This window comes from Ovis canadensis, chromosome 9, assembly GCF_042477335.2.
Source record: "Ovis canadensis isolate MfBH-ARS-UI-01 breed Bighorn chromosome 9, ARS-UI_OviCan_v2, whole genome shotgun sequence".
Classification (NCBI taxonomy): Eukaryota; Metazoa; Chordata; class Mammalia; order Artiodactyla; family Bovidae; genus Ovis; species Ovis canadensis.
In genome coordinates, this window is record NC_091253.1 from 54,081,478 (window position 1) to 54,108,961 (window position 27,484).

The window sequence follows — 27,484 nt, forward strand, 5'->3', positions numbered from 1 at the left end:
TTTCTAATCCTTAAGAAAAAAATCATGAATCAGTGATGAAAATGTTCAAAAATTAATTGTGATAATGTTGGAACAACTCTGTAAATATATTGAATTGTACACTTTAAATGGGTGAATTGCTTGGTGTTTGAATATCTCAATAAAGCTGCTTTTTTTAAAGGAAATAAGCTAAAGCAAATATGGCAAAATGTTAGCGTTGCATATGTTTGGATGGCAGCTCTGTTGGTTTCCATTACATATTTATGGTTTTTATATGGTTAAAATATTTTATAACGAAGCTATTTAATGCAAGAAAATAAAGCAATGTGTATGGGGGGCGGGGATTACAAATCAGAATTTATTAACCAGAACATCCTATTCTCTAATCATGTTAACTAGCAGAAAATGTATCTTTCCATTTGAGACAGTGATAATAATCCTTAAGATTTATATTAAAGCCTTGTTATTCTAATTTCACACATACATTTAAAATATCCTATTTATTGCAGTCTTAAGTGCCAGGTAGCTTTTTTTGGTCATCTAAATTTTAATGTGATCGGAAACTAGTAAACCCTTTTTATTTATTTTCCCATTTCTTCGTATCACATAAAAAAAGCTGAAGAATGTATTTCATCGTATATATTTCATGTGGGAAGAGGAAATATATATTTTGGAGTCTAAAATTCAAATTCACTGTTTTATATTTGCGAAATCATGATGCTTAAATGTTTTACAAGTTGAAGTATGATAGCCATCTAATAACTTATACAACTTTTAAAAATAATACATTAAAGAATTACTGTCATAATTCTTAAATAAGAATACAGTTAATTTTTTCTTTCACTGAAAAGGAAAAAATGAATTATAATTGTCATATTAAGAATTCTTTCTTCAATAATGACTTGTTTCTTCAAGAAAAAGAAGAATAAAGAGAAATAAGATTTAATTAATTAATCTAAAATTAATTTTGTGAAAGACAACCCCCTGTAAAATACCTACTTTATTATGGTTTCTATATTTGTCATCCTTCTATGTCTTTACTGCATCATCATTTCTGGGTAAAATACTTGAATATGTAGTTTTTGAAAATTATCCCGGTGTACTCTCAAGTACCACTGACCAGGAACCACTGATACAGTGAGAATACCGAACCAACTGAAAATCTAGATAACATGTTTCATTTAGTGTAATATAACGCCTAAGATTTATTAAATTTCTTAATTATTCCTAGGTTTTGTCTTGATTTGTTTCTGAGTTGCTCTAATAGTTAATCTTTTCTGTAGTATCTAGCACCTGAAGTAATCAGAAAACAGCCCTATGACAACACTGTGGATTGGTGGTGCCTTGGTGCTGTTCTGTATGAGATGCTCTATGGATTGGTATGTGTTTCTACTCTGTTGTTATGATTCCAGTACATTGCAGTTGATTGGAGTTTTCTCTTTTGCCTTTCAGTAATCTTGTGGACGCTTGTTAACTAGATAACACTAACAGAACAGCAGTAACCTGGTTAAATGAATCCAGAACCACATTAGGGGTATGCACAAAAAGAAAACCTGTTTTGTTACTGATTTTTTAGAATTATTTTTCTGCCACACTAATCACTACTTCAAATATTCTCATCCCACTAGCATTTTTTAGAAATAGATACCTAGTTATAACATTAAAATTACCCACTTTCAGTCAGTTTACTCTAGCCATTCTGCCTAATTTCTAATTTTCTTAATTTCAAAAAGATGGAAAAGAAAAGATTTTATTTATCAGAATATAATAATACCTTTTGGGTTTTGCCTTGTATTTTGTTTTCATAGGATTAAATTAGGATACTGGTGCTCTGCTTTTTTTCTTTCAATTTTAATCACCAGGAGTCCTTTATTTCCTTTACCATAAACACCATGTCTTGAAGCTTTCATTGGGAAAAAAGTGATGTTTACTATGTAATCAGTTTCCCCAGTTTTTATTAATTAAAGACATTATCAGCCAATACTTCTGATTAACAAGTCAAGTTGTTTTACTACATTGAGTTAATATCATTTCAGCCAGGACAGACATTTTTAGGTTCTCTTGGTGGTCCTGTGAGTGGCCAGCAGCCTCATGCTGGGAGCCATGCACTCGATGCTGCCCTCATGAGGCCACGCCCACCGTCACTGAGACCTGAGGTGGGCGTGGCTTTTCTGTTTGCTGTGTGTGAGTGTGTGTGTCCCCTGAAAACAGGGGTGATGAAATTTAACCCCTGAGGTATGTTTTAGAGAATTTGTCTCAGGTTGTTAACTTTGAATGACAGATGCCTTTGACAGCCAACACTCTCTTCTCTGCCCTTGACCACAGTCCGCTTGTTAAAAAGACCCAGTTTTGCTGTGTTAACACAGGGAGCTCACCTTGGTGCTCTGTGACAGCCTAGAGGGATGGGATGGGGGGATGCTCAAGAGGGAGGGGATATATGTATACTTAATAGCTCATTCACATTGTTACTAATACAACATTATAAAGCAATTATACTCCAATTGAAAAAAAAAAGACCTAGTTTTCTGGTTATGCTGGTAAGTTAGAAGACCTGCTAACCATGTTATATCTTACATTCTTTAAGTGTTGAGTGTTTCTCATCCTGATATTTTCATATCCTTTTAATTTCTTTAGAAGTCTTTGAGAGTATAAAATATCATTGCATGTAAAATGCAGCTGACTCAGTAGGGAATATTTGAATCACATACTTCATTAATCAGGCTTATATTAATGATTCAGAAATAAAGTTACATTTTAAAAACTGAAAAATGAAGATTTTCTTTCATGTACGAAAGGGAAAAAATGACAAGCCTGTAACTTCTTAAATTATTTTTCCTTTAAAACTTTTAACTCAGTAATGAACTGGCCGATCCTCACGTTGAAGCTGTACCTCAGGTCTTTAAGCTGTTACAGCAGCAGGACACTGCCATCACCACAAGTTCTTAGGAAGAACACTTTCTAGAAATCCGTTTAAATTAGTATATTACTGTGTCTCAAGAAATCATTTAATGTTTGCCCTGTGTCAAATCTCTGTTTCCAGTAATTCTATCATTAAGTCTTATGGTGAAGTTGGAGGTTGTTTTCTTTAAAACAGTTATTATTACAACTTCTATGCAATTCACACCTGTCTGCCTAGTGTTATTGAATAAAGTGGCCCTTATTCATTCAGTGACCATGTATTAAGCTCTACAGTGTGCTGACTTTTAAAATCTCTTCCCATGGGAGGCCTTACTGTAAGGGTACACAGGCCCAGATATGCCAGTGCTTTTCTGCAGCTGCTGGACGCAGACTGCTCTCTTTAGGTCAGGGCCAAATCTAACAATTTTAAACCCCATTTGTGCATAGTTCAATTAATACTAACTTTCTTTCTCTTTTTTTTTTTTTTTAAGCCTCCTTTTTATTGCCGAGATGTGGCTGAAATGTACGACAATATTCTTCACAAGCCTCTAAATTTGAGGCCAGGAGTGAGCCTCACTGCCTGGTCCATTCTGGAAGAACTCCTAGAAAAAGACAGGCAAAATCGACTCGGTGCCAAAGAAGACTTTGTATGTACATCTTTCTCAGTACCCTCTTTATTTATTTATCATTTGAAGAAAAATCCTCATTTTATGTAGTATTTAATGGGATAAATACAGCTCCTAAAGAACAGTACCATGAAAAAGAAGCATGCTTGTCCCAAAAATTTTCACCAGGGTTTATATAAAACTGTACAGTGTATAAAACTCCTGCATGTGCATTTTTTTCATTTGACCTTCAGAATAATTTGATCTGTCTTTTTCATCCTCCATATCCAGCTTTCATATCCTGTTATTTGTTTTATTTCATTTATTAGCATTTTTGCTCCTCCCTTCTTCCTAAAAAAATAATGTGTGACTTGCATTTTTTGATTGCCTAAACTCTTAGCTCATTTTGTTTAGGAAGAATTAAAGTGCCCCTTGACTGCATGAGGTAGTAACTTTTGCTTGAACTATCGTTCAGTGACTTTTTTTTCCTGAGAATGTAAATGTGACACCTCCTTAAAAAATTATGGGATCTGCAAGAGTTGTTTCTTTTTGTTTTTCACTTCAAATCAGAATAATTTAATTGCTATCAAAGTTACTGGTGTTACATTACTGAATTCATGAATTACTGAGGAACATGAATTTTAAATTCATTGAAAGTTCTCAGGAATTCTTGAGGGCTGTTTGCCAGTCTTGAACTTGAGCTGTGAATAGTGAACTCCCTGGTGAAGTGCAGGACTTGGGCTCCAGAGTCCACTGTTTTAGGGAGCCTTGCTAATGCCCCCTCCCTCCTTGTACCTCAGTCCTTATGTTTAATTCACTCGCAGAAATTGGAACCCTGGATGAATCAATCTATTTGCCATCCCTTTGCTGGTGGACCATGCTGACGGAAGTTACACAACTGAGAATATGAGAAGCACTGTGAAGTCTAGTCATTAGTCTTGGGTGCTTCTCCACCTAATGCTCCTGCTCTCTGTAGTGACTATTTTAGACCTTCTCTCCAAATTTCTGGGCTTCACCGGTGGCTCAGATGGTAAAGAATCTGCTTGCAATGCAGGAGACCCAGGTTCGATCCTTTGAGTCAGGAAGATCCCCTGGAGAAGGGAATGGCTACCCACTCCAGCATTCTTGCCGACTTTTTATGTTCCTTTCCTTCTTCACTTTTAGCAGATGCTGTTGCCTTCTGTTTTATAGCAAAAATAGAATCAGCAGAGACGACTCCTCACGTAGACCCAGTGTTGTACAGCCCATTTACCTCTTGAGCTCCTCTGTGTGTGACAGTCCCCATCTTTTCCTATACTGCAGCCATACTGGGCTCTTGTTTTCTTGACCAGACTAATCTGTCTGCCACCTCAGGCCCTTTGTATGCCTCCTGGAGTATTCTCCCCTCATTCTTTTTTGTCTGGCTCCTTCTTACTGATCTTCCAGAACTCTGGTCAGATATCACTTCCCCTGAGAAGCAGGAGAGGGATCCTACTTTTATACACTTTGTGGCTCCTTGTAGGAGAAAAGGTGGAATGGGTATGAGTACTTTGCCAGCTTTCAACAGTAGTAACCCAGAGTGGAATTGTTCTTGATAGTAGAGCTTGTCACCTGAATTTTACCTCAGCCTCACCATGTAAAAGTCTTGTTTGATATCTTTTTAACTCCACATTCAGTAGTAATAATTCTTTGTATCTAGGTAGTACTTCATTCCTTTCATACCACTTTTATTTCCATATTTGCCAGTGATGCTTACAACAACCTATGAAATATATAAGGCAGAAATGTTAACCTCATTTACCTGTGAGGAAACAATGACTTGAAGAGGACATAACTTAAGTTGGTCATTCTGAGTTAACTTTCCCATGCTTCCTCTGGGCGTCTGTCCACACTGTTTTGCCACATTGAATGACATGAACATGTGCCTAGAAAGAACTTTGGAAGGAGTGGGACCAAGTGGGAATGGTTTGGCTTCCTAAAATTCTTCATTGAGCACTCAGTATATCTTTTTTTTTTTTTTTTTTTTTTTAGTTTTTTATTTTTTTAATTTTAATATGTTTAATTCTTACATGCATTCCCAAACATGAACCCCCCTCCCACCTCCCTCCCCATAACATCTTTCTGGGTCATCCCCATGCACCAGCCCCAAGCATGCTGCATCCTGCGTCAGACATAGACTGGCGATTCAATTCACATGATAGTATACATGTTAGAATGTCATTCTCCCAAATCATCCCACCCTCTCCCTCTCCCTCTGAGTCCAAAAGTCCGTTATACACATCTGTGTCTCTTTCCCTGTCTTGCATACAGGGTCATCATTGCCATCTTCCTAAATTCCATATATATGTGTTAGTATACTGTATTGGTGTTTTTCTTTCTGGCTTACTTCACTCTGTATAATCGGCTCCAGTTTCATCCATCTCATCAGAACTGATTCAAATGAATTCTTTTTAACCGCTGAGTAATACTCCATTGTGTATATGTACCACAGCTTTCTTATCCATTCATCTGCTGATGGACATCTAGGTTGTTTCCATGTCCTGGCTATTATAAACAGTGCTGCGATGAACATTGGGGTACATGTGTCTCTTTCAATTCTGGTTTCCTCCGTGTGTATGCCCAGAAGTGGGATTGCTGGGTCATAAGGGAGTTCTATTTGCAATTTTTTAAGGAATCTCCACACTGTTCTCCATAGTGGCTGTACTAGTTTGCATTCCCACCAACAGTGTAGGAGGGTTCCCTTTTCTCCACACCCTCTCCAGCATTTATTGCTTGCAGATTTTTGGATCGCAGACATTCTGACTGGTGTGAAGTGGTACCTCATTGTGGTTTTGATTTGCATTTCTCTAATAATGAGTGATGTTGAGCATCTTTTCATGTGTTTGTTAGCCATCCGTATGTCTTCTTTGGAGAAATGTCTATTTAGTTCTTTGGCCCATTTTTTGATAGGGTCGTTTATTTTTCTGGAGTTGAGCTGCAGAAGTTGCTTGTATATTTTTGAGATTAGTTGTTTGTCAGTTGCTTCATTTGCTATTATTTTCTCCCATTCAGAAGGCTGTCTTTTCACCTTGCTTATATTTTCCTTTGTTGTGCAGAAGCTTTTAATTTTAATTAGATCCCATTTGTTTATTTTTGCTTTTATTTCCAGAATTCTGGGAGGTGGATCATAGAGGATCCTGCTGTGATTTATGTCTGAGAGTGTTTTGCCTATGTTCTCCTCTAGGAGTTTTATAGTTTCTGATCTTACATTTAGATCTTTAATCCATTTTGAGTTTATTTTTGTGTGCGGTGTTAGAAAGTGATCTAGTTTCATTCTTTTACAAGTGGTTGACCAGTTTTCCCAGCACCACTTGTTAAAGAGATTGTCTTTACTCCATTGTATATTCTTGCCTCCTTTGTCAAAGATAAGGTGTCCATATGTGTGTGGATTTATCTCTGGGCTTTCTATTTTGTTCCATTGATCTATATGTCTGTCTTTGTGCCAGTACCATACTGTCTTGATGACTGTGGCTTTGTAGTAGAGCCTGAAGTCAGGCAAGTTGATTCCTCCAGTTCCATTCTTCTTTCTCAAGATTGCTTTGGCTATTCGAGGTTTTTTGTATTTCCATACAAATCTTGAAATTATTTGTTCTAGTTCTGTGAAAAATGTGGCTGGTAGCTTGATAGGGATTGCATTGAATTTGTAAATTGCTTTGGGTAGTATACTCATTTTCACTATATTGATTCTTCCAATCCATGAACATGGTATATTTCTCCATCTATTAGTGTCCTCTTTGATTTCTTTCATCAGTGTTTTATAGTTTTCTATATATAGGTCTTTAGTTTCTTTAGGTAGATATATTCCTAAGTATTTTATTCTTTTCGTTGCAATGGTGAATGGAATTGTTTCCTTAATTTCTTTTTCTACTTTCTCATTATTCGTGTATAGGAATGCAAGGGATTTCTGTGTGTTGATTTTATATCCTGCAACTTTACTATATTCATTGATGAGCTCTAGTAATTTTCTGGTGGAGTCTTTAGGGTTTTCCATGTAGAGGATCATGTCATCTGCAAACAGTGAGAGTTTTACTTCTTCTTTTCCAATTTGGATTCCCTTTATTTCTTTTTCTGCTCTGATTGCTGTGGCCAAAACTTCCAGAACTATGTTGAATAGTAGCGGTGAAAGTGGACACCCTTGTCTTGTTCCTGACTTTAGGGGAAATGCTTTCAATTTTTCACCATTGAGGATAATGTTTGCTGTGGGTTTGTCATAGATAGCTTTTATTATGTTGAGGTATGTTCCTTCTATTCCTGCTTTCTGGAGAGTTTTTATCATAAATGGATGTTGAATTTTGTCAAAGGCCTTCTCTGCATCTATTGAGATAATCATATGGTTTTTATTTTTCAATTTGTTAATGTGGTGAATTACATTGATTGATTTGCGGATATTGAAGAATCCTTGCATCCCTGGGATAAAGCCCACTTGGTCATGGTGTATGATCTTTTTAATGTGTTGTTGGATTCTGATTGCTAGAATTTTGTTGAGGATTTTTGCATCTATGTTCATCAGTGATATTGGCCTGTAGTTTTCTTTTTTTGTGACATCTTTGTCAGGTTTTGGTATTAGGGTGATGGTGGCCTCATAGAATGAGTTTGGAAGTTTACCTTCCTCTGCAATTTTCTGGAAGAGTTTGAGTAGGATAGGTGTTAGCTCTTCTCGAAATTTTTGGTAGAATTCAGCTGTGAAGCCATCTGGACCTGGGCTTTTGTTTGCTGGAAGATTTCTGATTACAGTATCAATTTCCGTGCTTGTGATGGGTCTGTTAAGATTTTCTATTTCTTCCTGGTTCAGTTTTGGAAAATTGTACTTTTCTAAGAATTTGTCCATTTCTTCCATGTTGTCCATTTTATTGGCATACAACTGCTGATAGTAGTCTCTTATGATCCTTTGTATTTCTGTGTTGTCTGTTGTGATCTCTCCATTTTCATTTCTAATTTTATTGATTTGATTTTTCTCTCTTTGCTTCTTGATGAGTCTGGCTAATGGTTTGTCAATTTTATTTATCCTTTCAAAGAACCAGCTTTTGGCTTTGTTGATTTTTGCTATGGTTTCTTTTGTTTCTTTTGCATTTATTTCTGCCCTAATTTTTAAGATTTCTTTCCTTCTACTAACTCTGGGGTTCTCCAACTCTTCCTTTTCTAGTTGCTTTAGTTGTAGAGTTAGGTTGTTTATTTGACTTTTTTCTTGCTTCTTGAGGTATGCCTGTATTGCTATGAACTTTCCTCTTAGCACTGCTTTTATAGTGTCCCACAGGTTTTGGGTTGTTGTGTTTTCATTTTCATTAGTTTCTATGCATATTTTGATTTCTTTTTTGATTTCTTCTGTGATTTGTTGGTTATTCAGAAGTGTGTTGTTCAACCTCCATATGTTGGAATTTTTAATAGTTTTTCTCCTGTAATTGAGATCTAATCTTAATGCATTATGGTCAGAAAAGATGCTTGGAATGATTTCAATTTTTTTGAATTTATCAAGTTTAGATTTATGGCCCAGGATGTGGTCTATCCTGGAGAAGGTTCCATGAGCACTTGAAAAAAAGGTGAAATTCATTGTTTTGGGGTGAAATGTCCTATAGATATCAATTAGGTCTAACTGATCTAATGTATCATTTAAAGTTTGCGTTTCTTTGTTAATTTTCTGTTTAGTTGATCTGTCCATAGGTGTGAGTGGGGTATTAAAGTCTCCCACTATTATTGTGTTATTGTTGATTTCCCCTTTCATACTTGTTAGCATTTGTCTTACATATTGTGGTGCTCCTATATTGGGTGCATATATATTTATAATTGTTATATCTTCTTCTTGGATTGTTCCTTTGATCATTATGTAGTGGCCTTCTTTGTCTCTTTTCACAGCCTTTGTTTTAAAGTCTATTTTATCGGATATGAGTATTGCCACTCCTGCTTTCTTTTGGTCTCTATTCGCGTGGTATATCTTTTTCCAGCCCTTCACTTTCAGTCTGTATGTGTCCCTTGTTTTGAGGTGGGTCTCTTGTAAGCAGCATATAGAGGGGTCTTGTTTTTGTATCCATTCGGCCAGTCTTTGTCTTTTGGTTGGGGCGTTCAACCCATTTACGTTTAAGGTAATTATTGATAAGTATGATCCCGTTGCCATTTACTTTATTGTTTTGGGTTCGGGTTTATACACCCTTTTCGTGTTTCCTGTCTAGAGGATATCCTTTAGAATTTGTTGGAGAGCTGGTTTGGTGGTGCTGAATTCTCTCAGCTTTTGCTTGTCTGTAAAGCTTTTGATTTCTCCTTCGTATTTGAATGAGATCCTTGCTGGGTACAGTAATCTGGGCTGTAGGTTATTGTCTTTCATCACTTTAAGTATGTCTTGCCATTCCCTCCTGGCCTGAAGAGTTTCTATTGACAGATCAGCTGTTATCCTTATGGGAATCCCCTTGTGTGTTATTTGTTGTTTTTCCCTTGCTGCTTTTAATATTTGTTCTTTGTGTTTGATCTTTGTTAATTTGATTAATATGTGTCTTGGGGTGTTTCGCCTTGGGTTTATCTTTTAGCATTCAGTTCAGTTCAGTCGCTCAGTCCTGTCCGACTCTGCGACCCCATGAATCACAGCACACCAGGCCTCCCTGTCGCATCACGCAACTCCCGGAGTTCACTCAGACTCACGTCCATTGAGTTGGCGATACCACCCAGCCATCTCATCCTCTGTCGTCCTCTTCTTCTCCTGCCCCCAGTCCCACCCAGCATCAAAGTCTTTTCCAATGAGTCAACTCTTCGCATGAGGTAGCCAAAGTACTGGAGTTTCAGCGTTAGCATCTGTCCTTCCAGTGAACACCCAGGACTGATCTCCTTCAGAATGGACTGGTTGGATCTCCTTGCAGTCCAAGGGACTCTGAAGAGTCTTCCCCAACACCACAGTTCAAAAGCATCAATTCTTTGGCACTCAGCCTTCTTCACAGTCCAACTCTCACATCCATACATGACCACTGGAAAAACCATAGCTTTGACTAGATGGACCTTTGTTGGCAGCAAAGTAATGTCTCTGCTTTTGAATATGCTATCTAGGTTGGTCATAACTTTCCTTCCAAGGAGTAAGTGTCTTTTAATTTCATGGCTGCAATCACCATCTGCAGTGATTTTGGATCCCAGAAAAATAAAGTCTGACACTGTTTCCACTCTTTGCCCATCTATTTGCCACGAAGTGATGGGACCAGATGCCATGATCTTCATTTTCTGAATGTTGAGCTTTAAGCCAACTTTTTCACTCTCCTCTTTCACTTTCATCAAGAGGCTTTTTAGTTCCTCTTCACTTTCTGCCATAAGGGTGGTGGTATCTGCATATCTGAGGTTATTGATATTTCTCCTGGCAAGCTTGATTCCAGCCTGTGCTTCTTCCAGCCCAGCATTTCTCATGATGTACTCTGCATACAAGTTAAAGAAGCAGGGTAACAATATACAGGCTTGGCGTACTCCTTTTCCTATTTAGAACCAGTCTGTTGTTCCATGTCCAGTTCTAACTGTTGCTTCCTGACCTGCATATAGGTTTCTCAAGAGGCAGGTCAGGTGGTCTGGTATTCCCATCCCTTTCAGAATTTCCCACAGTTTATTGTGGTCCTTACAGTCAAAGGCTTTGGCATAGTCAATAAAGCAGAAATAGATGTTTTTCTGGAACTCTCTTCCTTTTCCCATGATCCAGTGGATGTTGGCAATTAGTAAATAATAAATCTGTTTCTTTACTATTCTAGCTTGAAATTCAGAATCATCCCTTTTTTGAGTCACTCAGCTGGACTGATCTTGTGCAGAAGAAGATTCCACCACCATTTAATCCTAACGTGGTAAGGTTACATCCAAGTCTTTCATTCTAAATAGTGAAGTGTGGGACTATAGCTCCTCATAATTTTAGGACTAGATCTCAAAATCTGACCTGAATAAAACTGAATCAGTGACGAAATATTTATGAAACAGGTCAGGTGCAACTGGTAACTTCAAGATGATTCCTAAGATTTTAGTTACTTTAGATTGATACAAATATCTTCCAGCCCAGTATCTGTGAAGTGTTTTCTTTAGAGCATGTGTGAAAAAGGAATGAGCACAATAGGTTAAAAAAATGCAAATTAAAGTGACCATGGAGTATCAAATTCATATCTATTAAAAAAAACATTTTAAGTAACACTAATGTACTTTTTCCTAGATTGATGTAAAACCAGCTACAGTCAAACATTATTAATGATAATGTAAATTGTTACATCCTATTTGGAAAACAGTAAGACAGTATTATAAAAATGCTTATGTTACCTTGACTTGTTAAATCTTCTGATGGAAACATTTTACTTAAAGGATTAACAGTGTTGAAATGTTTGGAAATAAATATATAATAATAGGGAGATTATTAATAAATCATGAGGAGGCTAATAGTGATGTTACTAATGATAGCTTCCTATATGTAGGCATATTATACTTCTTATGCATTACAGCATGTAATTTATGTGTCAAATAAGCTGCCAAGTTACTGCTATTACTGTTCTTACTATACATGTTTGATAAATGAAGAAATGGAAACTCAGAGATGTCATGTAGCTGGTTAAAAGTAGTAGAGCTGTGATTCAAAGCTGTGCCTGATTCAAGGTCATTATTCCTTCTATGCTTTTGTACATGGACAAAAGACACAAAGTAAGCAATTACAGAAAACTAAATACAGATGGTTTCTAGATGTTTGAGATGTTCAAACTCACTGACATTTAAGGAAGGCAAAAACCCTCACATGTTGCTGTTTTTCACCTAACAGATGAGCAAAGATTTAAAAATTAGCTCCTATACTGTCCTCAATACTAGTGTCTTTACTCAAGCCAGACAACAATCCTATGAAATAGTACTGGTGTTTTCCACATAGTACAGATGAATTAACTTAGGCTCAAAAAGGTCAAATCACTCGCAAAAGTTTAAAATTAAAATTGTAGAAGTAGAACTTGAGCTTGGATGCTTTGAAAAGAGTCCTTTCTCACTCTTAACATGAGCCATGCAGTATTATCCCTCGCAATATGAGCCATGAACCATCAGGGTACTCATAAAATATTTATAAAGTCAAGTGAAGGAATGTTTGTCATCATTTATTGAGTACCTTCTATGTGTCAGATTTGGGAAATTTTATGTATTAACGCATCTAGTCCTCACAATAACCTTAACAGGTTTATGGTAGTATTTTTATTTTACAGAGAAGAAGAAACAAACTCACAGAGATAGGTTAGTTTATATAAGGAATTATAGCTAGCAGCCTTCATAGCCAGTATTCAAACCTTAGTCTTGTTCCAGAGTCCATGCTTCTAGGGTTATAAATGAGAATTTGATGACTTTTATATACATACATGAATACAATTTTTAGCATTCTTTCTCCTCTGTTGGAGAATCTCTCATGTGGAAGGATCTAGCATCCTGGATTTCCCTGGTCTCTGCTCTGCTTGTTTGTAGACCTGCTGGGCTAACTCTATCCTTGACTTCCATATCTGCTGTGAATCCATTTACCTTGGTTAGAGTTGGTGAATTGGCCATTTTAAGGATTCCCTTCCCCTGAGTGGAAAACACCCACAGTTTCAGGGATGGGCTTGAAGAGTGAACCACCTGAGTTTGTATCCCAGTTTTGATCTGTAAATACATTGGAAGGGAAGAGTCCATTAGCTTGTATCAGCTTCCTGAAGGAAGGTTAACCACTGCCTTTGAGCCTAAGTAGCCACGATACTTCACTTCCCAGGTTCCAGTCCCGTTAGGTCTCCAGAGCTAAGGGTGTCACAGCCAGATGTTGAATGAATGACCTCTGTAGAATCACCTTTAATATTCATTTCTTCATCAAAAGGCCTTCCCAGAATTGAGAAACTGGATGGGCAGGCATTTTATGGAAGAGCAGATGCAAAATGCTGTCTTAAAAACCTCCCTGAGCACCTTTTCTAAACTTAGAGGTGATGATGGGTAGAGAGTACGCAGGTCAGTTACAGGACCTGAGAGTCACATGAACAGAGGCAAGGACTCTGTCATACTGGCCTTCCTCACCCTTCTCTCTCCTCCCTATACCCAACAACAAGAACCTTAACTGGGAGAAGGGCATGAATAATGAAAGTCAAAAAGGAAAAAGCAGGAAATGTTTCAAGAGACAGGATGGAGTAGGAAGACATCTAAAGTTGCCAGGAATAAATGGACGGATTCCAAAGAGGGCTTTAATGGGTGACTACATCAATGGGAAAAAAAGATATGGTGAATAATGGTATGCTTTTCAATGTTTTAGGTGGGACCAGATGACATCAGGAACTTTGATGCAGTGTTTACAGAAGAAACAGTTCCGTATTCTGTCTGTGTGTCTTCTGACTATTCCATAGTGAACGCCAGCGTACTAGAGGCAGATGATGCCTTTGTTGGTTTCTCATACGCGCCTCCTTCAGAAGACTTATTTTTGTGAACAGTCTGCCCTCCAGAAACCGTTAAGCAAATATAAGCCTACAGATGAGACGGAAACTTCTGTTTGTGTGAATATATTCAAATATGTTTAACTAGTGCCTCATTTTTACATGTAATGTTCAAAACTATGAAAAATGTATTTTCTGCTGTATGCAAGAAAATAGGGCATTTCAAAGAGCTAAGTTTTGGATTAAAATTTGTATTCTTGTTTATTAAGCTTATTTTTAAACAAATTTTGAAAGCTGTTGTTCTTAGCACTAACCTATTTTTTGAAAAAAACAAAAAAACTTTTTGCTAATGACTGTTTTTTTCCCCTCTAGGTTTACACTAACATCTACCCAAGATCGGCTGTTTTTTAGCAGTCTTATTGCAGTTCAGTTAATGTATATTAATGCCTTTGTAGCTCTCTACTTTGACCTTTGTTCTCTGATCACAACTATGCAATTGGTACATGGTTGTTCAAGAAAAAAACCATATCTTTCCATAATGAATCACTGTTTGACATAATCATTCCTTGGTAGGATTAAAATATAAAAGCATAGTTAATTCACTGGCTGCTAGCTGATGCTTTGGATAACTGTTCATTCTACAGATCAAAATAAGAAGTAACAAGAGGAAATTCTACGTTTCTGAAATACCAGTTCAAATTTGTGAATTAGTTCCCTCTGGAGGAAAAGTAAAAGTTTAATAGTTAGAAAATTTAAATATTCCCAAAGATCTGAAGGGAAATAAAGTAACTGCTGGATTTTTTTTTTAGGTGGTGCCAAAAATGAATGTCTCTGTTTCATGTATTTATATTACCAATACATTCTATTTATGTTTTTTTTGGTCTTTTGAATATTTAATATATTGTTAAGTAGGTCTAAATCTTGGTATTTGCTTTTGCAAATAGCTGTTCGAAGCTGTCTTCTTAATTGGTTGATAAGTAATAAGAATATTGCACTGTCTGTTTACCTAATTGGGAATTAAAAGAATAGCAAATTATGGGTCAGTATAAATCTCTACAGTTTTACTACAGTGTAACAAAAGTTAAAAATAATTTAGGCAGATACATAGTATCTTATTTATCTTAGAAAAAGTACAGGAAATTGACCTTTAAAATCATACTAAAAACCAACTTGTATACTTGTACAAAAGGAGTATCTTCGGAAAACTAAAAATTATGCTTACCTTGGGGTTCTGATTCTTAGTTTAGAGATTTTTCAAGTCTTGTAGGAAACTGAAAGAGTTCAGTGACACAGTTTTGATGCCTCAAGAACAAGCGTTCTTTCATGTAATTTTCTCTTGAGAAAGAAATTATAGAATTCCCTTTAGTTTACAATCATTCAGCAGAAGCGGGGATGGGAGAATGTACTTTTGTTAGATTAGTAATATTTGCATCCAATACACTGAATCTTCCTTTAGAGGTAAGACTTTAATAGCAACACTGTAAATATTTGGTTTATTTGGCACTACTGTAAGTTCTGCTTTTATACAAAGCTCTTTGCTTATTGTAAAGCAAAATAAAAACTGTAGTTTCTTGTATGATTTTTTTACTCAGCTGTTCCTTAAACTGCCAAATATTAAAGTGCAATATTGTATGTTTTTAACAACAGATTTTAAATAGAATACTGATGTTTCTCGGGTCACAAGAAATACAGATCTTATAAGTATAATAAAAACTAGCAAAAAGATTAATGATCATCTAATGCCTGCCATTATTTTAAAATTGGTGATGGTTACAATAGTCATTGCAAACAGTAATTATTCATATATGTAAGGGAGAGAAGTATAACATTTTAAATATTTGGGCCTACACAGAAAGTACTAGATTATCATAGGCTGACATGTTTAATATTCAGTGGGCAAAATCTCTTCCAAGACTCAAGATTATCTTTTTTCTCAGAGCATGCTGTCTTTTAGAAAATATATGCTATTTGAATACTTGAACTATTCATGGTTATTGCCAAAATAAACTCAAAGGTTGAAATGAAGAAGCCCCAACATTCTTCATGCTATACATATCTCTTATTTTATTGCATATGGTAGAGTGTAGAGCTTCCGAACCTTTGTCATGTTACAGCACAGAGTGAAAATTACAGAATTTGGCACACCCACAGGGAGGTGTTAACTGACGCAGATACTGGCAACAAGTACTCTGCTCAAAAGTTGTCTATGCCAAAATAATTTTTGAACTTAGGAGCCAGCAAACACTGTCAGGATATAATTTCAGTAATGATAAACATTTGAAAAGTGATTTAAATATTTGTAATATTTATTACTATAAAATTTTATCACTATAAAAATTTACCATTACCAATCTCTCTCAGCATACCTGTAACTTTTGTGGTGATTTATCCATAGATGTACTGACCTTTACACAGATATTTTATGTCTTTTGTATATCACATTCTGTATGAGAAGTGGGAGTAGGTTTATAGGAACATTTTTGGTAGTGCTGGAATGACTTTTAATGAAGTGTGTTAAAATTAATAACTTACTTCCTCGTGTATGTAGTTTGGAAATTAGCTGTTTTTTGAAGTGGGATTTTCTGCCACTTACCTGTAATAGCAGTTTTTACTTACAGAAATAAAAGTTAAGTCATTATTCTACCATCTTTAGTATTTTAGCCATTGTACCACATTACTGATAAGTGAATCAGAAATTTGGACCAAAGGAAAAGTGGAAAAGAGAGAAAAACAGCATCACCTAAGCAATGCAAGTGCACAGGAATGTGCAGTAGTGACTTCCGTTTTCCCAGTTCCACGTGTATGGAGCTTAGAAGTTGCCTAAGAAAAAGCTGAGCAGACTGAAACATCAGCAGCTTTTGTTGGATACACATGACAGTGGAGGACACAGGGCAAACTGCTGCCCCTAAGACTGGAGAGACAGATGGCCGAGTATAAAGAGCTGTGGTTTACTGGAGCAGGCAACCCTGCAGGAGGCACTGCAGCGGTGGCAAAACCTATATAACAAATGCTAGAGATCACGTGCACAACTTTTTGAGAGTTCAAAAGTCCAGGGGAACCTGGTCACAGGGGTCCCCACAATTTTGTGAGATTTATCTCCCAGGGCTGAACCAACTTCTCACAAACTAAGAAAAACATTTCCTTGTACTTCCAGTATGAGGAGGGAAAATGAACCATTTTCAAATATGCCAGAGCACTGTGTTCTTAACAAGGCTTGCTCCTAGAAGAAACTAGTTAATCTGAACCTGACCCACAGCAGTTTTATCAGAGCCTAACTGACGTATGGGAAGGGAAGTACCCAAGTCCAGTCCATTCTAGCAATCCTGGCCCACCGAAGGGGTGGAGGTGGGAGGAGAGGAAACAGAAACGCACTCAGTCTGTTGGACAGCTACAAAAGATGCGACTTACGTGTAATGAGAATACCAGAAGGAGAGAGAAAGGAATAGAAGAAGTATTTCTCCAAGTTAATGTCAGACACCAAATCACAGATCCAGGAAGCTCAGAGAACACCAGAGTAAATGCAAAAACCACAAAACAAAACTATACCTAGGCATAAATTAGGGACAAAAATTCCTAGGGGAAACAAAGATATGAATTACATGTGACTTCTCAGGAGCTATGATAGCAAGAAGAGGAGAAAGCCCACCAGCTTGGTAAAGGAGAAATACTTTCTCAGACAGACAAAAACTGAGGTAATTTGTTGCCAATAGGCTTGCCTTCCAAGAAGGGTTCTTTAAAGAGAAGAAAGGCTTCCCTGGTGGCTCAGATGGTAAATAATCTGCCTGCATTGCAGGAGACCCAGGTTTTATCCCTGGGTCAGGAAGATCCCCTGGAGAAGGAAATGGCAACCCACTCCAGTATTGTTGCCTGGAGAATTCCAAGGTCAAAGGAGCCTGATGGACTACAGTTCATGGGGTTCCACAGAGCTGGATACAACTGAGTGACTAACGCTTTCAGAGAGAAGGAAAATTATATAATTCAGAAACTCATATCTACATAAAGGAAGAGCATCCAAGAAGGAATAAGTGAAAGTAAAATAAAAACATTTTTCTTATTAAGAGATAATTAAGTTTGTTTGAAATAATAATGTTATCTGAGTATGTATATAGTGTATAAATATGCTTACTCATACTTTTATATAAGTAAAATGACATCATCATACAAGGGATGAGAGGGAGAGAGTAAGGTTAGTTTGTTGTTATAAAGTATTCACACTAAGGTACTTCACTGTACTGTGAAGCTGTTAATGTTCTTTGAAAGTGGGCTTTGATTTGTTGTAGATGCATATTGCAAACTCTAGGACAGTCAATTTAAAAAAGGGAAAAATATAACATGCTAAGAAAAGAGAAAACCATGAAAGGCAAAAAAGAATAGAAGACAAAGGCAGGAGCTAGGAAATGGAAAACAGTGACAAATGTGATAGATATTAATCCAGCTATATCAATAATCACTTTGAACATAAATGGTCTTAAGTGCACCAATTAAAAGATTTTTTCAGAGTGGATCAAAAATCAAGACCCAACTATATGTTGTTTGTAAGAAATCCACTTTAAATATAAAGACATACAGATTAACTAGATGGAGAAAATATATAGCATGCTAATACTAATCAGAGGAAAGGAGGAGTAGCTATATTAATTTCAGACAGAGGAGACGAGAGAGAGGCAAATTACCAGGAATAAAGAAGGACATAATGAATGATAAAGGAGTCAATTCTTCGAGACATAGCAATCCTTACTATGTATGCACCTAACGGAGTATAAAACTACATTAGACAAAAATTGATAAAACTAAGGAGAGAGAAATAAATTCACCCTCATAGTTAGAGACTTCAACAGTCCTCTCAGAAATAGACAGGTCCAGCAGACAGCAGTCTGTGAGGACTTAGTTGAACTCAACACCATCCATCAACTGGATATAATTGACATCTATAGACTGCTTCATCCAAAAATAGCAGATACACTTTCTTCTCAAGTTCGCATGGAACATTCACCAAGATAGGTCAAATCATGGACCATAGAAAACAGTTAACCAAATTGAAAAGTATAGAAATTATATCATGTCTGCTCTAAAACCATAACAAAGCAAAAAATAACAAATATAACTGAAAAGTCCCAAAATACATGAAGATTAAATAACATAATAACACATAGGTCAAAGAAGAAATATCAAGAGAAATTTTAAAATACTTTGAACTAAGTGAAAATGAAAACAATTGTCAAAATGTGTAGATAAGAGAAAACAGTGCTTGGAGATAATTGCTTGAATTGATATAATTCAACATATCATTGAATGCATTTATTAGGAAGAAAGATCTAAAAATAAGTTTCTACCTAAAACGTTAACTTGCTCAATTTTGCTGTGAAGAAAAACTGCTCTAAAATTTTTAAATCTTTAAAAGGCATGACAGCAGGTCCTGTGTAGTTAGTTGCTGAAAGAGGAAAAAACTGGAAGAGGGGATGAGAATGGAAAGGACTTTGATTTGCATAAAACAGTCCTCTTTCACACCACCACTCTCGAGTTAAAAAATTAAAATGAACCAATCACTTAACAAAGTATTTATCTTTATAAATCTTCCCAACAGATGCCCTATATGAGTGTATCTAAAATTAAATGTTGCTTCTTGCAAAGCATACTAGTTTTACACACTGGATATCTGCTTTAAATTTCAAGCCTCCTGTTGAGAGCCTTCTAATTCTTAACCTGCCGCTGAGGTTTTGTTTGTGATGTTCAGTGATCTCCTAAAACAATAAAATGCTATTAAGTATTTACAATAATGTAGCAATCAGAAGCAATGAAATTTTGACTAGATATTTTCATTTTCAGAGAATTTGCAACAGGCAGTAATGCACTGAATACTTAAAATTTTAAGTGCTTTTTCTATGTCTAACATACTTTAAAGGATGTACTAAATACATAAAAACCTATTGGAGGATTTTATTTTACTTGGTTGATTTAAAACTCCATTATTACTTTGCATGGAAATGAATCATTACAGTTAACTGATTAACCAAAACCTTAAAACAAGATCCATCAGCAGCCCATAGTCTAGTTCTTCTCATATAAAATGGTATTTATAACCACAGGATTTTAGTACAAGACAGTATTAACAAACCTTTGCTGTTGCAGATTGATTCGTAGTTCAGCAAAACATTTTCTTCACCTCATCGCTCACATAGATGATATTCCCCCATAGGAACAAACTCTGTGGTGGTTTGTCAACACTATTAAATATTGAAAGGAGTGGCTTCTATTACTTTTCCAAGGAAAATGGTCCAGGCTTCCAACTCCTGGATCTCCCCAACCCAATGAAATACAGTACGATTGATAACTGTTAAAAGTAATACTAACAGGGAAGGACTCAGCACAAGCTTTGTTTTTTTGCTAACAGCTTTATTGAGATTTAATTCACATCACCATAGATTCACCTATTTAAAGTGTAAAATTCACTGGCTTTTAATCTATTCAGAGATGTGCAACTATCACCACAATCAAGTTTAGAACATTTTCATCACCTCAAGAAGAAACCTTATATGGGTCAGTTCAGTTTACTCAGTCATGTCCGACTCTTTGCAACCCCATGGACTGCAGCATGCCAGGCTTCCCTGTCTATCGCCAACTCCTGGAGCTTGCTCAAACTCATGTCCATCGAGTTGGTGATGCCTCATCCCCCTTTCCCTCTCCACCTATAGGGGTGGATAAACAAAATGTGGTATATACATACAATAGAATATTATTCAGCCTTTAAAAGGAAGTTCTGATATGCTATGATGTAGAAGAACCTTGAATACATTTTGTTAAGTGAAATAAGCCAGTCATAAAAGACAAACTGTATGATTCCACTTATATGAGGTACCCAGAGTAGTCAAATTCATGGAAACAGAACCCGGCTTGCTCTCAGGGACAGATGGGAAAGTAGAGAGCCAGGGAAATGGGGTATTACTGTTTAAGGGGGACAGAGTTTCAATTTGGAAAGGTGAAAAAGTTCTGGAGGTGGATGGTGGTGAGGCTTCACAATGTGAATGTACTTAACACCACTGAACTGTACACTTAAAAACTGTTAAAATGGTAAGTTTTATGTACATTACCACAGTTTAAAAAAAAAAAAAGTGATACCCATTAGCAGTCACTCTCCATTTCCCCTTAAAGCCCCAGAAAACCACTAATCTATTATCTCACTCTCAGATTTGTCATTTCTGAACGTTTCACATAAATGGAATCTTTCAACATTTGGCCTTTCCTATGTAGCTTCTTTTGCTTTGCATAGTGTTTCCAAGGTTTATCAATGTTGTGGCACATTTTAATACTCATTCTTTTTTGAGTATTGAAAGTCAGTTCAGTTGAACAGACATTCTTTTGAACTGACAACATTATGTTATATGGATATACAACATCTTATTTACCCATTTATCAGTTTCCACTTTTTGGCTATTGTAATACTACAAACATTCACATGTAAGTTCTTGTGTGAACATACGTTTTGCATTCTTTCTCATACTATCTGTGTATAATATGTATAATATGTAATATGTGCCATGAAATTGTTGGGTCATATAGTATCTCTGTGGTCCTTTATCAGGGACTGTTTTCCGAATTGTCTACACCATTTTGCATTCCCACCAGGAGATTTTTATGTAAACTTTTTAACAAACATGAGCATCCTTGGCCGGTAAAAACCAACGGTTTTTTATCTTTCTATCTGTTCTTTGCCTCGCAAGGAGCGAGCAAGACCCGTTATATTAAAGAGGATGGAGTGCAGGTCAGACTAGGTGCTCTGGTGACTGGAAGGGCCACCCCAGCAGGCTCTGCGCGACCAACGGCCCAGAGATGCGCGCATGCGCGTGAGGACAATGCTGGCTCCCCGGCTCCAGATGGCGCGCGCAGGAGAGGTTCGGTGGGTGGCGGGGTGTCACACCCTGCTGGGCTGGGGTCCACAGGCATAGTCCACAGTGCCTCTGTGGGTGGAAGAGGTCCTGGAGCTCAAGATATGAGGCCGGACTTGCTTCCATCCACTTTGTGAGGTGTTTTCGTGCTGACTCAGTCAGGAGAGGAGACCCGACCTGCGCCTGTTTCTATGAACCAACACTCGGGTTCTTCAGGCTGTGGGGAGACCTGTCACATTTTATCCCGGTTGGCTTATTTAATGCTTTCCCAAAGGGTTCCATGTCTTTTCCTCCACTGTCCGCTTCCTTGGTAATGCCAGTACTCCAGGACCTCTGCTTTACACTGGTGATACCCAGAGCGTTATCTTTGGTCTTTTTAAAATTACTGAAGGCCAAGCCCTGGTTTACATCCCCCTGATTCTTCTGTCTGTCTATCTGGACATCCTCAGAACCGATCAAAGTCAGCATATCTGAAATGAATTTCACCTTGTCATTTCCCTATCCTTCTCCTGACTCCCGTATTCTATTAGAGCAGCAGCATCCACCCACACCCGTAGACGGGCGTGAAATTTTTAGAAGTCTAGAATCCATCCCCTCCATTCTCTTTCGTTCTTAACGCCCTAGGTTGGGCTAAGTTAAGACGCTCAGTCGTGTCCAACTCTTTGCGACCCCTTGGACTATAGCCCACCAGGTTCCTCCGTCCATGGATTCTCTAGGCAAGAATACTGGAGTGGGTTGCCGTTTTCTTCTCCAGGGGATCTTCCTGACCCAGAGATCGAACCCAGGTCTCCGGTATTAGAGGCAGACGCTTTAACCTCTGAGCCACCAAGGAAGCCTAGGTTGGGCTATGTATCTCCAAAGACTAGAAACTGATCATAGAATTCTTCTATTGCAACCCCTCTTTCCATTCTGGCAGCAAGCACTGATGTCCAAAATAAAAATCTGACCATATTACTCCCCTGTTAAAAACTTTGATGATTTCCCTTTGTTTGTATGATCATTATGGACTTCCAAATTTTTCAATCCTGTTGAACTTCACCAAAATATTTCATTATTAGCAGTCTCCCATCATTCGGCCTCCAAATTATGGTCTGATGAAACACACATGGAACGTTCTGAACACAGCACACACTTTGAGATCGTTTTATTTAGATTCAGTTCAGTTCAGTTCAGTTGCTCAGTCGTGTCCGACTCTTTGAGACCCCATGAATCGCAGCACGCCAGGCCTCCCTGTCCATCACCATCTCCCCGAGTTCACCAAGACTCACGTCCATCGAGTCCGTGATGCCATCCAGCCATCTCATCCTGGGTCTTCCCCTTCTCCTCCTGCCCCCAGTCTCTCCCAGCGTCAGAGTCTTTTCCAATGAGTAAACTAAAAATAAACTCTGAAGTTCCTGCCTCCCTGCGGGCGCCCAGCCCTCCGTGTACTAGCCAAAAGGACAGTCTCACTTTGGAAAATGAGCTGATCTCCAAGTAGCAGGGGTGTGGATTCAATAGTGTAGGCGTGAAAACTGGAAGAAGGGAGATTACCTCTATCCTTGAAAAACTTTCTCTTCTCTTCACCTCTCCTCCAATTACTGAAATCTCACTTAAATCTCCTCCAGTTACTGAAATGTCACCTTTAAATGTCTATGACTCAACGATATTAAATCAAAATGTCCTAAAACAATAGAAAATATTATTACCCCTACACGAGGAAGACCCCAAGTTTAGTGAACTCTTTCATATACAGTTCCTTCTGTGCTCTCTAGTACATTAATATTTCTTATAGCACATAATTGTATAGAATTTTAACTTTTTTACATGTCTACTTTCCCTCACTGTACTCTTGGAACAATAGGGAACTTATTTTACTGATCTTTGTATCCCCAATGCCTAGGACAGGATGATATCCATTAAATAGTAAATGCCCAATAAATGTTTGATAATAAATTTGACAGTCATTATTTTTTACTTCTCGAAATTGGCACGTCATTGAAGGCAGAATTCAATCTTAATCATCTTATCCCTACCACCTAATACAATATTTGGCATATATTGTTTCCAATTTTTGTTTGCTATCTATCTTTAAATTAATTTTATGTATTCCACTCTCATTGCTATGGTTTAATGTTTTATGTTGGTCACTGATATAAAATGTAAAGGAGGAAGAGGCCTTATCATCTAATACAACACCTTAATTTCCTACAGGTGAAGATACTTAGCCAAGAGAGGTCAAGTGATTTCCCCACAGCAACTAGAAAACTCTGGATTTACAACCAGGTTTTCAGATCCCTTAGGCTAGGACCCCATTATCTAATATTTTTTTCAACAGGTGTATTTTGGTATACTTACTCTGTAAAGAGACATTTGAGGATCCTGTTCTTAAATTTGCAATCTTGTGAAGAATTTCATAACCTAGTCTTGAATAAAATATCATTTGGCAAAAGAAGCCGAAGTGTGGTTTCCCTTTGGGTAGGATTTTTCTGTACTGCTCGGCTTGTGGGATCTCAGTTCCCTGACCAGGGATTAAACCTGCATCAAGGCAGTGAAAGCTCAGAATCCGAACCACTAGGCTGCTAGGGAACTCCTAGGAATTTTTTTAAGTTGGAAATTTTATCTCATTTTATTTCACTCTCAGTTTTACCTTTAATAGTGTAAACAGTTTTATTGTATATCCTTAAATGTAAATTTTATTTTATTTCTAGGTGTTCTCATATTTTCTGAGTATCAGTCTCTGTAGTCTTCACTAGCAATTGTGATTTAAGCATTAGTAAAAGAGAAGAATCATTAACTAGAAGAAAATGTCAAATCTAAAAATGAAAGAGGCAGCCCTTATCTATCTTGACCGAAGTGGAGGCCTCCAGAAGTTCATAGATGATTGCAAATATTACAATGGTATGTTCAGCAAAGGTGGCTTTATTTTAGAAACTTTAAAATAAAGTCCTACATATAACTAACTTCATTTTTAAATTTGTGTATTTTTACAGATTCGAAACAAAGTTATGCTGTCTATCGATTCAATGTTTTAATAAATCCCTCTGATATTGTTGAATTGGATGCTGAACTTGGAAATCACATTTTACACCAGCCTTTAAAAGCTGCTCAAGTTTTTCAATCAGTAAGTTAAAGAAAGAAATAATTTTATGCCACATGGAATCTTCCATAACTTCTTTGGTTTTCTTGTTTGAAATCACAGGTCTGTTATATTGCTGTTAAGACTCTCTCACTAATTGGACAGTTGCAGACTGAAACCCAAGTAAGTTTTAGTTAAATTTAACAAAGAAAACTGAGGTACAGTACTTTCAGGATAACTTGTAAATAAATATTTTTATATTAAAATATATTTTGTATTAAAACATTTTTTCAAAGTTCAATGGACTACATACACATCTTTACTTCCTGCATTATCACTTATAATATTAAGCATTTTAATAATAAAATATTTCAAACATACCCTAAAATAAACAGAATAATACAATGAACTGCCATATTATCTATTGCTCAGGTTTAATAGTTTGCAATATTTTGCTATACCTGCATCATCAGTTTTTTCCTGAAATATTTTAAGGCAAATCTTTAAAATACATTTGATATTTCACCCCTACATACTTTGGTATGTATCAACCTCCAAAAATTGTGAACATTTTTCTTTTATAACCACAATGACACTATTACCCCTTACAAAAAACAGTAATTTCTTAGTATCGTCTAATATCCTGTCCAGCCCAGATTTAAATTTGCCCAATTGGGGTTCTCAAGAATCTCTCATAGCTGATTTGTTCAAGTCAAGATCAAAACAAGATGTACACATTATAATTGGTTCTTATATCTCACCATGTCTTTTTTGATCTGGAGGCGTTTCCTTCCCCTCCTTTTTATGCCATTGAATTTTTGAAGAAGCTTTTTTAGTTGTCCTGTAAAATGTCTTATAATCTGGGCTTGTCTGATTCTGTTCATGTGGTATTTAACTTATTCCCTAGACCCCATATTTCTGAAAAATAGCAGTTGCTTCTAAATATTATACTTGCTTAGATTCAAATTCAACTCATTTTGACAAGAATAGAGTATAGCGTCACATGTTTCATACTGCCCTACAGTAGAAGTGCCCTCTCTGTGGTCCCACTTTTAGCAATGCCACATTGATTGGTGGGTGCAGATGATGTCAGTCTGACCCCTCCAAATCACAGTTTACCATCAGCTTTCACCTCAGTTTTTGTAGTCATTGATAATCATTGCCTGTGTGTGTGTTAGTCACTTGGTCGTGTCTGACTCATTGCAACCCCATGCCTGCCAGATGCCTCTGTCCATGGGATTCTCTAGGCAAGAAGACTGGAGCCAGTTGCCATTTCCTTCTCCAGGGGATCTTCCTGACCAAGGGATCGAACCCGGATCTCCTGAATCATTGCCTAGATTCCATTATTTCATTAGGAGTTGCAAAATTGTGATTTTCCAGATTTTAGAAAACTTTCAATGTTTATTACCTAAAATTATCCTGCAAGAGAAGTTTTTCTCTCATCAACTGTTTAATTACCTTGCAATACAATTTGTACAGGAAAAGCAGAAGAAATGTTTGATTCTTTCCATTTATAAATTCTTGGAGTGATAAGTTGAAATATAGTAGCTTCCAATGATGAACAATATTTTCTGTTTGCTTTTCCATTTTTAAATTATGAGGAGCTATTAATACATGAATTTTTAAATATATCTGATATGTTTCAGTGAATCTTTGTCATTTTTTTTTAAGTTTATATTCTCTAACTTTGGTCACTGGGAGCTTCTTAAAGTTTGTTCTTATTTCCTTTTGATACATTTCATTAGTGTATTTTCTGCCCCAGACCTGAAACTAGCCATTTTTCCTAAGGAGCTCTGGTTCCTTTCAGTGAGAAATTATATTTAGAGATCTGGGCATTAGAAGTATTTATTGCTATGAGGTTGTCATTGTTTTATAAATAAGTTTTTCAGGGAATGGTGAGGAAATGTGTATATATATATGTATATTTTTTTAACTTTTCCCTGATTTTATTTTTTAAATTTTAATTGCAAGATAATTTCTTTACAAAATTTTGTTATTTTCTACAGAAATGTATATTTTTAAAGAAAGATAATAGTTCATAATACTTTTAATTAAAATATCAGATTATAAGGATTTTGCATTTTAATTTTACATTTAAATATCTTTTCTCTTAATGCTCAAAAGGTTGGTTCCTAATACTAACAAATCATTTATTTGACTTACCCTACAAATATATTTACTATATTGTAATGCAAGTCCAATTGGATCTGCACTTTTTAATACTATTTTTTATGTTCTTATTAGATTAATATAGTGCTGAAGTTAACACATTTACCTCCTCTGCCAAGTTATTGTCTTGATCTTTGTGAGTTTCCACGTGATTATACATCTCAAAGATTTTATACGATGCAAGGAATTGTGATTGCAATGACAACTGTAACCAAATACACACAAGGTGCAAGATTTCTTTGTTCAGATGAAACATGCCCTCTTTCAAAAGGTAAATATTAAAATGTAAAATCAAAATAATTTACTGTTTAATCTTAAATCATGTTTATAATTAGTTATGAAACATTCATAGCATGAAAAGAATGGGATAAAATTTGGTGTCTCCTAGGCTTCCTTGGTGGCTCAGATGGTAAGGAGTCTGCCTGCAGTATGGGAGACCCGGGTTCAATCCCTGGGTCTGGAAGTTCCCCTGGAGAAGGAAATGGCAACCCACTCCAGTATCCTTGCTTGGAAAATCCCATGGAT

The 27,484-nt window shown here is 36.6% G+C and overlaps 2 protein-coding genes across 4 annotated transcripts in view; both read left to right on the plus strand.

The window, feature by feature from the left end:
- SGK3 (serum/glucocorticoid regulated kinase family member 3) overlaps positions 1–15,581 on the plus strand; it is a 116,661-nt gene extending 101,080 nt beyond the window's left edge. For all 3 annotated transcript variants that reach the window (XM_069600199.1, XM_069600200.1, XM_069600198.1), the window contains 4 exons: positions 1,263–1,358; positions 3,369–3,524; positions 11,207–11,296; positions 13,735–15,581. In XM_069600199.1, the coding sequence (XP_069456300.1) occupies positions 1,263–1,358; positions 3,369–3,524; positions 11,207–11,296; positions 13,735–13,905 (513 nt within the window). In that variant the 3' untranslated portion in view covers positions 13,906–15,581. The remainder of the gene's footprint in view (positions 1–1,262; positions 1,359–3,368; positions 3,525–11,206; positions 11,297–13,734) is intronic.
- Positions 15,582–23,764: 8,183 nt separating this feature from the next.
- Positions 23,765–27,484, plus strand: part of MCMDC2 (minichromosome maintenance domain containing 2) — a 36,390-nt gene continuing 32,670 nt past the window's right edge. Inside the window, exons 1-4 of the mRNA XM_069600197.1 lie at positions 23,765–24,612; positions 24,705–24,835; positions 24,914–24,973; positions 27,035–27,230. Of these exons, the coding sequence (XP_069456298.1) occupies positions 24,519–24,612; positions 24,705–24,835; positions 24,914–24,973; positions 27,035–27,230 (481 nt within the window). The 5' untranslated portion in view covers positions 23,765–24,518. The remainder of the gene's footprint in view (positions 24,613–24,704; positions 24,836–24,913; positions 24,974–27,034; positions 27,231–27,484) is intronic.